This window comes from Natator depressus, chromosome 1 (assembly GCF_965152275.1).
Source record: "Natator depressus isolate rNatDep1 chromosome 1, rNatDep2.hap1, whole genome shotgun sequence".
NCBI classification, from domain to species: domain Eukaryota; kingdom Metazoa; phylum Chordata; order Testudines; family Cheloniidae; genus Natator; species Natator depressus.
The window spans coordinates 47,951,939-47,966,233 of NC_134234.1; the positions used below are offsets into that span (position 1 = coordinate 47,951,939).

Consider the following 14,295-nt stretch of genomic DNA (forward strand, 5'->3'; position numbering starts at 1 on the left):
TTGAAGATGAAATTTTTGTCTAGATTTGAATAGGATTGGTTTCCATAGTGATTCTTAATTGCACTACATCTCATCTATTTTATGCTAACACAGACACTTAGGATGTCTGAAATCTTTAATAGTATTTTAAAAGATGGGTCATTTAGAAACAAGTTTTAAAAAACTTTTAAGATTAAATTCTGTACAATGATTATGTTATATGTTTTTCTGTGTGCCAGTACTATATTTGGGCATCAAGCAGCTGTGTGTTTCCACGTCTTTTTATGATGCTCAGTACCAAAGCTATAAATCTTGGCATGCACTAAGAGTGGATATGCAGCCCAAACTTCCTTTATAGGTTGTGCTCCTAGAAAAAATTAGAAGGATTTGTAGAGTTAAGACTTAACTGGCTGAAATCTACTGTTTGCTTGTGTTTTTCTTCTAGAACAAGGACCCCAAAATGGCTCGAGTTGCACTGGAGTCTCTCTACAGACTACTATGGGTTTACATGATTAGAATTAAATGTGAAAGCAATACAGCTACCCAGAGGTAAAGTTTTGCAGTTGTGATTGTAACCAGGCCCCTTTGCTGTGGATGTTTCCATTGTAGAAGTCCAGTGGCTCCACTGAGCGTCCTTGACCTAGCAGAGATTCTTCTGTCAAATGTGCACAATAAAGTATTCCCTTTTGTGACATTTAACAATTTTTCTCCTGCTTTTTTCAATTACTATACCAAAAGCTTTTGCTTTTGGAAGAGCCAGAATATAAACAGACTCACTCTTTTCTTCTGGAAATAGTGGAAATTGAAAGAGAAGTGTGTTATTGGCAGGATTGTGGATGCTTGCAGCACAATAACAAAATAGCAATAACTCAGTCAAACTTAGAAACAAAGAAATAGAGCAAGCTACTACTGTACCTTTTAATTTGGAAACGCCTTTCCATACCTAAGGCTTTCTAAATGAGACCAAGATTTCCAGACAGAATTTGGGATGATTAAACAAGAAGATACACCTGCCACTCATCTGCAAGGGATGGAACTGTGCTAATACTTGCTTTTTTCTTTTCTTAGTCGACTTATAACCATTGTCACAACGCTATTCCCAAAAGGGTCCCGTGGTGTGGTACCAAGGGATATGCCTCTAAACATCTTTGTGAAAATTATACAGTTCATTGCACAGGTATGGAAAAGAACTGTGTCCAAGTAATGAATAATTTATTTTCCTAATAAATTATTAATGGCAGAATAAACTCGGTATTGTGTCACTTTATTCATCCCCCACTAATGATAGCCTTCTCTTAGGCAATGGTAAATTGTGGGTGTGGATTAGGCTAGAAATGATAGTGGAGTTGCACTGGTGTAAAACAAGGGAAAGTGGCAGGATCGGTTCCAGTAATGCAATTTTAATGCACCAGGGACTGACACACGTAATGTTATTCGGTATTAATGGGAGTTAACCACATAAATTCTGCACTCATCAGTAGAAGTCTAGTCTCCTCTGTGTCTCCAGTTCAGCAAACCATCCCCATTTAGCAAAGCACTTACATGTGTGCTTAAAATTAAGCCCTTGCTTAAGTGCTTTGCTAAATGGGGATGCACTTAAGCATATACTTAAATGCTTTGCAGAATTTTAGACGCTTTGCATCTGTGAATAGACTTTTGTTTTATAAAATAGCACATTAATACTACAATTGCTCAAGTGAAATTTAAATAATTTAAAAAAGAGACGTTCAAAGTTACTCATTTAGGTACCTAAATTAAGTGGCCAGATTTTCAAAAGTGCTCAGTACTCAGCAACTTCCATTTAGATAGTAGCTGGAATAGGAGTTGAGTTGTACTGAAAGTCTGGAACACATTGTGGGTGCTGTGCACTTTTGAAAATATGATCCTAAATAAATTTAAATAAATCCTGATGACATCCTGCTTCAATATTTCTATTGCATTTAACAAAAGAAGCAACTTCATATGATTTGTGAATTCTTTTTTCCATTTTAGGAACGTTTAGATTTTGCAATGAAAGAAATTATCTTTGACTTTCTTTGTGTTGGAAAACCAGCAAAAGCTTTCAGTCTGAATCCAGAGGTATGACATATATGCACACTCTTTACTGAAATAGGTATTTATTGCATTATGTTCAGCTTTAATTTTGATTGCTCAGAATAATTTATATTCTTCTTCAAGTGCTTGTTCATCTCAATTCCAATCAGGTGTGCATGCGCTGCATGAATGACAGCCGGAAGATTTTTCCCCTGGCAGTATCCGTAGAGTCGGCCTGGGTGCCCCCTGGAGTTGCACCTGCATGGCGCCCAATATAGGGCCCTGCCAACCTGACCCTCCCTCCATTCCTTCTTACTGCCAGTGACGGCTAGCTGGAACTTCTCTTGCTCTTGCTTCTGCAAGCGTCTCTAGCAGTGTCCCACTATCATTTGTATATAGTTAGATTCTTAGTTAGTAGTATTAGCAGTGTTAGTAGTTTCTCTAAGTTTCTGTTTTGAGGGTTCCAGCTAGGTTCCAGGGTTCCCCGTTTCGTCCCCCAACACCAGGTTATGCCTCGGTCACCGGGGTTCAAACCGTGTGAAGTCTGTGGTAAATTGATGCCAAGGAGCGACCCGCACACTTCTTGTTTGAAGTGCCTTGGCAAGAGTCACCAAAAGGACAAGTGCTGCATTTGCAAAGGGTTTCGGCTAGGGACCCTTAAGGATCGCAAGCAGAGACTTAGAATTGTCCTCCTGGAGGCAGCCCTCTGCCCACAGTCCGACCTCAGGTCATTGGATCCCGTGCCAAGTGTGTCCTCCTCTGTGCATGGCGCCAATGGTGCACAAGCCGGCACTAAGGAAGGAGGCTAAGGACTCCCAGCACTGAAACGGTGCTGAGCATAAGACTTCTGGTAGCCGCCAGTCTTCATCCACGTGCTCCAAAAGAAAAAGAGGCAGGAGAGACGGTGCTCTCCCCCTCTTAAGCCTTAGGAGCCAGCGACAGGGAGGCCTCAGCCCATCCAGCCTATTTTGGGCCCAGCACCTCCCAGGAGCTCATCAACTCCTGCGCTGCCAGGTGTCCAGTCGAGTCCGACCCACTACCGTTCTCCAGACCGTCAGACCGGGATATTCAACTCCCCTCCTCTCCAAAGACTTTTGAGGTGGCACAGGACCATATTCACCTCACAGCACTGCCTTCTCCAAGGAGGGACGAGCCACTGGTCATAACCCAGCCACCTATCCCATCTAGGGGCAAGCCGACGATGATATCACACCGCTTCCCATCTCCGCGATGCCACTCCCTGGTGCCGGCTGCCCATGTGGGGGGACCGCACCAATCCCCAGAGGCCTGGCACTGCTCATCAGCACCACCCAGTACCGCTCCTCCATGGTCTTCCTTTTTCGAGACCTCGGAATCTGAGGCAGAGTCCTATCAGTTAGATAGGTCCAGCAGCAGGAAGTCTAGATCTTGGCGACACCGCCAGCCTCCTCCAGCACCGTGGCCACCTCAATGGCAACCACCAGCTCAGTGGCCCTTTTGGACTCCCTGGGCCTATCATCAAGCCCAGGGTCAGAGCCAGGCATCGAGATGCAGGTCGGCGTTGGTCACCCCCGCGCAGCAGCTGGCACCAGAAACGACGCCGATACCTCTGCTTGCTGCTCAGGCCTCCGTGCCGATGACCATCTCAGCACCGACCTCCTTGGCACCGGCAACTGCAGCACCAGCGTTTATAGCACCCCAATGGACAAAGTGACCCTCTTGGGGCCAAGGGCAGTGACCAAGGCCATGTGCTGTGCTCTCGGCCTCCTCCTCCCCAGATGAGGGCACGTCAACAGGCCCCACCTTGGAGGATAGCAGGGTCCTGCAACAGTTGTTGTGCAGAGTGGCCCAGAACTTGGGGATCCAGGCAGAGGAGCTGGTAGAGGATACTGATCCCAGGGTGGACATCCTTGCCCCCTCTGGGCCCTCACGCATTGCTCTGCCACTCATCAAAACTATAACTGAAACCACAAAACCACAAAAACTTTGTGGCAGACGTCAGCCTGTTTGCCCCCTAAAGAGAAGAGAAAAGAGAGACGCTATTTCATCCCCTCAAGGAGATATGAGGATCTCTATTCCCACCCTACACCCGACTCCTTGGTGGTGGATGCTGCAAACGAAAGGGAGTGTCTGGGGTTTCAGGGACCCTCCCCTAAAAATCGGGAGGTGAAAAAGCGGACTTGTTCGGGAGAAAAGTCTACTCAATCGGTGGTTTGCAGCTCCGCATTTCAAACCAGCAGGCCATCATTAGTAGGTATGCCTTTAATACCTGCGAGTGATGGCCAAGTTTGCCAAGCTATTGCCACCAGACACCCGCTCCTAAATTAATGCCTTGGTGGAGGAAGGCAAACTCATTTCTAGGGCCTCCTTGCAGGTGGTTCTTGATGGTGCTGACGCAGCAGCCCGAACCATGGCTACGGGGATGGCCATGAGAAGGTCCTCTTGGCTCAGTGTCTGTGGGCTTCCTTACCAAGTCCAAGAGACCATCCAAGACCTACCCTTTGAAGGTCAGGCCCTTTTCTCTGAAAAAACAGACAGGAGACTGCATAGTTTAAAAAACTTGAGGGCCACCCTCAACTCCCTAGGCATACACATCCCCACTACACAGCGCAGACACTTCAGGCTGCAGCCTCTTCAGCAGTTTTACCAACAAAACCGACAGGACGGTTCCTGGAGGAGGAATGGGGTGGCAGGAAAAGGCCACACACATCCTCAGGCCACAGCTCTAGCCAACCCGAGCCACCTTCGGGCCCCAAACCGGCCTTTTGAAGGTGTGGTTGAGGATGGCACACCAGGACAAGAACTGGATCTACCCCGCAGGCGGCAGGTACAGATGTTCCCATACCTCGACGACTGGCTCATCAAGGGCCGCTCCAGATGTCAAGTGGAGGCACAAGTCGACTTCATAAGAACAACGTTTGACGAACTGGGCCTCCTTCTGAACGAGGGGAAATCAGTGCTGTCCAGGGTTCATAGGGGAAGTACCTGAGTCGACACAAGCCAGGGCATACCTCCTGGAAGCAAGGTTTCGGTCCCTCAGCAACATCATACGAGGTCTAAGGCAGTTCCCTACCACAACAGCAAGGAATTGTCTGAAACTTCTAGGACACATGGCTGCTTGTACCTTTGTGGTGCAACACGCCAGGCTCAGACTCTGGCCTCTCCAATCGTGGCTAGCCTCGGTGTATTGGCCAGCTCGGGACAGTTTGGACAGGGTTGTGACTCTGCCTCGCTCAGTCCTCAATGCCCTCCAGTGGTGGCTTGACCCACAGGTAGTATGTGTGGGAGCCCATACTATCAGCCCTCAGCCTTCTCTCTCCCTAGTGACAGATGCGTCAGTTATGGGCTGGGGAGCACATTTGGGAGACCTCAGGACACAAGGCCTCTGGTCTCAGGCGGAACTTGCTTCCACGTCAATGTCAGAGAGCTGAAAGTGGTACACCTGGCGTGCCAGACTTTCTGAGCCCACTTAACAGGGAGATGTGTATCAGTTATGACAGACAACACCACGGCGATGTTTTATATCAACAAACGGCGGGGTGCACGCTCCTCTCTCCTGTGCCAGGAAGCCCTCATGCTGTGGGACTTCTACGTAGAACATTTGATATATCTGCAAGCATCGTACCTCCCTGGAGTACAAAACGAGTTGGCAGACTATCTCAGAAGGTCATTCCAAGGCCAGGAGTGGTCCCTTCGCCCGGACATTGCAAACTTGGGGGCTTTCCCCAGATAAACCTGTTCACCACGCGACGCAACAGGAAGTGCCAGAAGTTTTGTTCCTTCCTGAATCACAGTCCAGGTTCCATCACAGACGCGTTCCTCCTCCCATGGGAAGGCCATCTCCTATACACATTTCCGCCTATCCCTCTCGTTCACAAGCTGCTCCTCAAGATTTGGAGGGAACGAGCTTTGGTGATATTGATAGCTCCAGCCTGGCCCCACCAGCACTGGTACACATCGCTCTTGGAAATGCTCCAGTCACCTTGCCGCTCTTCCCGGACTTACTAACTCATGACCACGGCCACCTCGAACACCCGAACCTTGAGTTGCTGCACCTCACAGCGTGGAAGCTCCATGGCTGAACCTGACGGAGCTCTCTTGCTCGGACCAGGTTAGACAAGTCCTCCTTGGCAGTAGGAAGCCTTCCACAAGGGCTACCTACCTTGCCAAGTGGAAGAGATTTTCTGGTTGGCACAGCACCGTTCGTTTCTGACGCTTGTCTCCATGCCACTTATATTAGACTCTCGTCCATCTCAAGCAGCAGGGTCTGTCCATGTCATCAATAAAGGTTCACTTGGCCGCCATCTCTGCCTTCCACCCAGGCGCAGAGGGCCGGTCAATCTTCGTCAACCCTATGGTCAGCTGTTTCCTGAAAGGTCTCAACAGGCTATACCCGCAAGTCAGGCAGCTGGTCCTGGCCTGGGACCTCAATCTGGTCCTTTCCAAATTGATGGGGCCACCCTTCAAACCACTGGTGACTTGTTCCCTGCTTTACCTGTTGTACAAGGTGGCTTTTCTGGTAGCGATAATCTCAGCCAGAAGGGTGTCCGAGCTCAAGGCCCTAACATCAGAGCCCCCTTACCTGGTGTTCTATAAGGACAAGGTTCAGCTGAGGCCACATCCTGCGTTCCTCCCAGAGGCTGTCTCCCAGTTTCATATCAGCCAGGACATCTTCCTCCCAGTGCTCTATCCTAAGCCGCACTCGAGCGGCAGGGAGCAGAGGCTTCACTCATTGGACATCTGCAGAGCACTAGCCTTTGAAAGAACAAAACTGTTCCAGAAGTCCATTCAACTGTTTGTGGCTGTGGTAGACAGGATGAAAGGTCTTCCAGTCTCCTCTCAATGAATTTTGTCGTGGATCACGTCCTGCATCCGAGAGTGCTACAACCTGGCAGTGGTGCCTGCCCCTCCGATCACCGCACGCTCCACCAGGGCACAGGCCTCTTCACCACTTTCCTGGCTCAGGTTCCTACCCAGGAAATATGCAGGGCAGTGATGTGGTCCTCCATACACACTTTCATCACACATTATGCAATCACCCAGCAGGCCAGAGATGACGCGGCCTTTGGTAGAGCGGTACTACAATCAGTGGACAACTCCAACCCCGCCTCCTGAACTTGGGCTTGTGAGTCACCTGATTGGAATTGACGTGAACAAGCACTCAAACAAGAAAAAACGGTTACTCACCTTCTCGTAACTGTTGTTCTTCGAGATGTGTTGTTCATGTCCATTCCAATACCTTCCCTCCTACCCCTCTGTCGGAGTCTCCAGCAAGAAGGAACTGAGTGGGGGTCGGGTTGGCAGGGCTCTATATTGGGTGCCATGTAGGCGCGACTCCAGGGGGTGCACAGGCCAACCCTATGGATACTGCTAGGGGAAAAATCTTCTGGCTGTCATGCATGCAGCGTGCGCACACCTGATTGGAATGGACATGAACAACACATCTCGAAGAACAACAGTTACGACAAGATGAGTAACCGTTCTTTATTTTAGCCTTATTTAATACAAGATATGATGCATTGTAGGAAATATTGTTGAATGTTTATACCACAGATTTTTTGTAATTGCCACAACTGTATGGAGTTTGCATTATAGACATAGATATATGTGCTAACATTTAATGTGGTTGAGTAGAAACATTATTTTATTCTGTTCAAATTTTGACAGAGAGAAATATCTCTGTAATTTAATTTATTCAGATTTGGTATAGCAAAATTTTATTTCTGAAATGTGAGCAGAGTGGTAATTATTTGATTATGCTATTCATTCATATTTTGAACTTTACAGAGAATGAATATTGGTCTGAGAGCTTTCTTGGTGATTGCTGATAGCTTGCAGCAAAAAGATGGTGAACCTCCAATGCCAGTTACTGGAGCTGTCCTTCCCTCTGGAAACACTCTAAGAGTGAAGAAAACTTACTTAAGCAAAACTCTCACAGAGGAGGAAGCTAAAATGATAGGTCAGTAAAAGGCATGTAATAATGTGCAAACTTATAATGACCAGTGTAACCATGTACAAGACTCCTAAGTGAATATGTAGAAAATTTTAATATAGTTATGTATTTAATTGTATTTTTATTTATCATATATTTTTAGTTAAATATATCCTTTAGACTGATTAATTCTATTTTCTTAAATTTAAGCTTATTGGGATATATTTCATGATTCATTGAGTATGTAAGTAAATAGATAAATCTTCTGAATGCTGAATATTTGTTTGTTTATTCAGTTTCCCTGCTAGTAATTGAAATACAGTGTTTGTACTCCACATGTATTCACTAGTTTGAGAAACACCATCAGTTGTAGAGTATCTATATTTTAAGTACTGGAAGAAACTGGAAGCAAGTACTGGAAGCAAGTGCAGTATAATTCCCCACCAATGAAAAATACTTTTGTTGTACTATAGTATATAATCATGATAATAAAAAACTATAAAAATTTAAGGCCCAATCTTATAAACACTTACTACTAGATATTAGTGCTAATCATATTTACTTCAATTACTACTCACATTAGTAAGCTCTCCAGCTAGTATGAAAAGTCTGCAGGATTGAATTCTTGTTATTAATTTATTTCTTGTTACTGTAGTTTTGCAGCAAAATATTTAGCACCAGCTTTAAACAGTCTGGTTTCCACTTCGTGAGGCTGCATTCGTTGTTTTTTTTATAAACAGAATTTTAATTCTGAAATGAAATGGAGAGTCAATTACTCATGTTCAATGTAATATAAAATCATGGTAGATTACTTATTCATATGTTTCCCACACTACCATGGGATTTAGAGCATATGAAGAAGTTGAATGTTGAGGTCATTTCAGAGTTCTGAACCTATGCTGGCTTTATCTGCTAAAAAGTGAAATAGTTAGAGAAAAGCAGATTAAGAAATACCTCTTGATTGGTGGTGATTTATGTAAAGTTTCCTTGGGATTCTTTGAAAAGCTCAGCCTAATAGGATAAAAGTAAGAAGTGTTATGTTTTGGGGTTTACATTTTTAATTGTGTAAATTATATCTACCTTTAAATTATCTGATTTCCATTTGCGAGTGTATTACAGTATGAAACTAATATTGTATTTAATACAAAACAGCTTGACCTAATTTTTCATACCAAAAGAGTATTTTGAGAGCTAGTTCAAATCCAATTTTTGTGTTAATTTTAAGACTAGCTGCTGGCTCAGAACCTTTATTTTTGTCTTTATCAGGTTTCTTTAAAGCTCTCAAAGTCTAAGAGGGTGGCTAAATATATAATAAAGCTTTTCAGGACGTGGACTAGAATTATATAAAATTCAGTTTTCATTTAACCACTTACAGCCAGATTTCAGTTACTAAGCTACTAAGGCTGTGTTAGTATCTTTTCCCATAAGTAGTCCAAATCATTGGGACTACTCTCAGAGTAAGGTACTACTCACCATGAGAAAGGGTGGCTGATCTGGCTCTGAATCAGGGTGTAGTAAATTGAGGCAATAGGTTACATTATAGTTAAAACTTTGTGTTTTTTTTACTTCTTGTAACATTACTAGAATAAGGCCCTCCCTTCTTCAAAATGCCTGAATCTCTATTAATATTATGTTCTTCTTTAAAAATTTAAATATATATTTTTACAGGTATGTCATTGTATTATTCTCAAGTAAGAAAAGCTGTGGACAACATACTAAGACATCTTGATAAAGAAGTCGGACGATGCATGATGTTAACTAACATACAGATGTTAAACAAGGAACCTGAAGACATGATCACGTGAGTGTTAAATGAAAGTAAAGAAAAATCCTGTGTGATTGAAAAAATAACTCAAAAGGACCTTTTGCTTTATTTTTTCCAACCAGTCTCAAGTCCTGTCTTAGCTGTCATAGGGACAGAGAGTAACAAGTACAATTTGCTAATGTATACAATTAGTGCCTTTTGTGAAATCCACCATTTGTGGGTACAGCAGGACTGGTCAGTGATGTCACCCCCTCTCTTAATTAGAAAATATAGCTTTGTTTTTCTGGATTTTAGTGTTTATTTGCATGCATGTGGTAAAGCGGCCAAATGACCTCAGAATTTTAGGAATGGGAAGGTAGTGTAAAAAGCACCAGTGTCCACAATGCAGGCCTATCAGCAGAGTATGTAAAGGAATGACTCAGACCACTGTTGCTAAATATTTCTGCTATCACTGAACTTCAAAATGGTGGCAGTAAATTTTGAGAACTACAGTTAATAGTAAAGAAGTTTTGAAATTTCTCCTCAATGTCCATGACTACAGTCAAAATCAAACCTTCATTACAATCCCAAGTCATCTTGTGGTGATGGCCTCGAATTTAAGAGGATTAAAAGGAGCATTTCTTCACTGGTGCATTCATGAATACATTCAGTATGAATCACTGAACAAGTTCTCTGTTGAGTGTTCCAGGGGAAAGGGATTTTTACTAGATACAGAGCAATCTGAGGTGTCATGTGATGAAGGAAGCCGGGCAGCCGCTTGCAGAAAACTGCCTTCATGGAAAGAGGAGCCAGATCATTGGACAGACGTTGCCCATCCTTGTTGTGGGAGGGACAGAGCGAGTTGTTGTACAATCAGAGAGCCAGCCCTTTAAAAGAGGCTTGCCCCTGGTAGAGAATGAGACCATTGGAGAGATATGGTAGTAGAGAGGCAGCTGGACTGTTGTGGATTTTTGATAGGTTTGTCAGACAAAATGGCCAACTTACCAGCAGTACAGCAAATACCCAGTCAACTCCACTAATTGGCTGAAATCCAGCTGTTGTTACAGCTGTGAATAACCTTTGTGTTGTAACTGCCTTTCCTCTGTTCTCCTTTGTTGGTTCTCATTGCTCTGTTAGTCTAAATTAGATTGTAAGCTCTTTGGGTCAGGAACTCTGTCATCTTTTATTTCTATTAAACATCATGCACACCAATGTTACTATGTAAATAATAATAATGCTATTTCTGCATCAAAGTATTATGCTTGATGCTTATACCCATAATGCTCATCAGTGCTCACAGCAATTTCAGAGCATTTTGGGTGTCCAAGCTTTTTAGGAAAAATTAATGGTCTTGACACACCCCTTTTTTTCAGCTCAGGCAGACATACCATGTCTCTTGTTAAGAGGGAAAAAAGGGGGAAGATGGTTTGAGTCCCTGCCATGCTAGTCATGGGAGCCCCAAACCCTCTTTCTCCGCTCCTTTAAAGAATGCCTCCTTTAAATCCTTGATTAATCCATTTTATCTGATCACCATATCCATTCCCTATGAAGTACCTGCACTGGACATCTGCCACAAGGAGGTACCAGTAATTTGCTTGGCTGCCTCCTCCCCATACTTAGCCAGGTATTTACTGAAGCCTTCTTTAATGTCAGCCAAAAATAGATCAGCTCCCCAGTCAGATAGGTGGACCCCATCCTCCCTGAATAACTCTGGTGCCCCTGTTCACAGGTCTCCTAGCCTTGTCGATCTGCAGGGGCTTCATTGCTCCACACCCTGCATCAGACCAAATAATTTTTACTCCTTGGAAAATGTATAGGATCCGTACCAAGTCCCTCTTGTTTCTGAACATCAAGTCTACCCCTTTACACTTTCCCAAATCATTTTCCCCAAGGTGAACTACAGTCACACCCGGTGACTGCTATTGGGTCACCAGAATATACAAGGGGCATCCACTGGTGCCGTATCATGCCTCTCCTGCCATGCTATCTCTGGATTGGTTCACCACTGAGGCCGAGCTGTGAACCTCCTGTCAACCTGGAAGCCAGCCTGTGCACTGTATACACAATATTGTGCCCACAGATCCATACCTGTTGTGTTCATTCCCTCTGGAGTACCTGGCATTGGCCACAGTCAGAAGACAAGATAATGGGCTAGATGGACCTTTGGTCTGACCCAGTATGGCTGCTCTTATGTTCACCACTGGCTGCCTGACTTGTCTGCAATTGTCTGAAATGGAAACATAAGCAACATTATTTCTGATTCCCAACCTAGGGTTTCACATGCATCCTGTATGCATTAGAATGCCAACGCCCAATTGCCTGAATTGCCTGGGCCCCCAGACCCAGCTGCGCCATCGCTGTAGCCACCCTGACCTGAAATGAATAGGAAACAAATTTATGAGCTAGAAGCCCCATGTCATCAGCCCCCATCTTCAAATAGTAACAAACCAGTATGTTGTGAGGGGGCTTCCATCACTATGAATAAAGAGGGTCCCATCTTTAATTGGTCTGATTGCAATATATGGCCTCATGGCCCCCACAGGGCAGATTCTCACCTCGTCACCTTCCTACAGTATAATGGGTTGACCCCGGCCTCCCAAATCTATCTTTGACATCTTCAATGTTAAGATAACTAATCATCCTCACAATGTAAATGCCTCGATTCCAAAGCCCTTCCCAAAGGGTCCCTCCATGGCCCAGGCACTCATTTGCTGATCCTAAAAGCCCCCAAAAATTCTACCAGGAACGCCGCCCTGACCAAGGTTGCCTCTCGTCCACAATGACATATGAGATCAGGAATTTGCACCAAATCCTTAAGTGTATTAACAGTGATGGGGTGATGTGGGTCATCTTTGGGGCCAGTGCTTCATGACCACCCCACTATAAACCTCCCCACTGAAATCCTGCCACAAGCATCTTGGTAACCATTCAGCCTACTGACAAATGAAAGTCCCAATAGGAAAGTGGAGATGGCTGACACCAGCCCCTGGCTTGCCAGCCACACCATGTACTGAAGTACCCAGTCCTCCAGGATTGGCCAAAGTGTGGACAGGCCCACCTCCTCCCGAAACTGAACAAAATCATTAAAACATCTCTCACAGTTCCTAAATGTTTGCAGAGCCGCTGATTGCTCGAGCCCTGCAAATCTGTGGGTATCCGCTTTATATTTGCAGATCGCTGATGGATGCAGATCCAAATTTTATATCTAGATCCCTGCAAATATGCGGATATCCACTTACATCCCCGGATATCCACATCCACGGACCATCTTTGTAGATCGCTTCAGATGCAGATACAAATTTTGCATCTGCGCAGGGGTCTACCAATCTCTGCACTACACTCAAAGCCATCATATGCCAAAGTTGCATATACACATTCTTTTACAATTACTGTAATAATTTTTGTAGACTTAAAAAAAATCCTTTCTAGTCTGCTTTAATTTCCCACCCTCAACATGCAAATACTGTCCTTCCAGCTGAAAACAGGTGGAAGCAACTTCATCCAGAATTCATCATATGAGTTCCTGAATCAATCAAAGAGATCACTGCAGAGCCATGTCAGCCATTCCTTAGTAAAATCTTGCATGCTATGTCCACAGAACCCTCACTAGCCCAGATAATGTCTGAACATGAAGGCTTGTCAGATTAGGATCCTCCCATAGGAGTGCTCTGAACAGTTGCTAAACTACTGGAACAGCCTAGAGACATAATATTTATAAATATTTTCACATCTACCATTATAAAGGTTTCTTCTTGAACTGTTAGCTCACAAGCTTCCACTCAACGCACGAACTATTAGCCCTAGTGACTGCTAGCAAAGAATTCTTTACTAATTAAATGTCTAATACTGAACCTGCTTTGTCTAGCTAGAAGCCCTGCAAATTTTATCTTGTAGTGATATCGGTATTAATGAAGTACTAGGACAGATCACCAGATTGTTAAGTTCTCAGATGAAAAGTTATAATTTAGAGATAATAACAATGCCTAGCTCTTACATCATGCTTTTCATTAGTGGATCTCAACGCACTTCACAAGTAAATGCAGAACTTCATAATGGGAGTCTATTCAAATAAGATACGCTTTAAGATACAGATACTATTAAGTTTCAGAGTAGCAGCCGTGTTAGTCTGTATACGTAAAAAGAAAAGGAGTACTTGTGGCACATTAGAGACCAACCAATTTATTTGAGCATAAGCTTTCATGAGCTAGAGCAAGTAATTCATCAGGAAAAATAATATTCATGCATTATACAGTGGAAGCAGAGTACATTGAACATTCATTTGGATTTGTTATATTTTTGACAGTCCAAATTCAAGCTGATGAATGTATGAAAATGTGCTGAGCAATCATGGCTGCCAAGTAGGGCCACAAAACTACGATTAAATTCACATCTTCATATTATAATAAGTATAGACTCTGTTTGTATCTGTAACATTAATAGTTTCAAGAATGCATTAAAATGGTGATGTTCTCTAGTCTCTAGTGTTTCTAAATGAATGCCATCTGTGTTATTTATCATGAGAATAAGATATCCAAATTTAATACCCTATGTAGTCTAGAGAGGGTAGTGGACTGGGACTCAGGAGAGCTGGTTCTATGACTTTGGGAAAGTCTCATCAATTCTCTGT

At 43.9% G+C, this 14,295-nt stretch overlaps 1 protein-coding gene across 4 annotated transcripts in view; it reads left to right on the forward strand.

Moving 5' to 3' along the window:
- FRY (FRY microtubule binding protein) overlaps nucleotides 1-14,295 on the forward strand; it is a 323,193-nt gene that overhangs the window by 159,146 nt on the left and 149,752 nt on the right. For all 4 annotated transcript variants that reach the window (XM_074959329.1, XM_074959318.1, XM_074959340.1 and 1 more), the window contains exons 12-16: nucleotides 425-528; nucleotides 1,048-1,156; nucleotides 1,972-2,058; nucleotides 7,780-7,951; nucleotides 9,593-9,725. In XM_074959329.1, coding sequence (XP_074815430.1) covers nucleotides 425-528; nucleotides 1,048-1,156; nucleotides 1,972-2,058; nucleotides 7,780-7,951; nucleotides 9,593-9,725 — 605 coding nt within the window. The remainder of the gene's footprint in view (nucleotides 1-424; nucleotides 529-1,047; nucleotides 1,157-1,971; nucleotides 2,059-7,779; nucleotides 7,952-9,592; nucleotides 9,726-14,295) is intronic.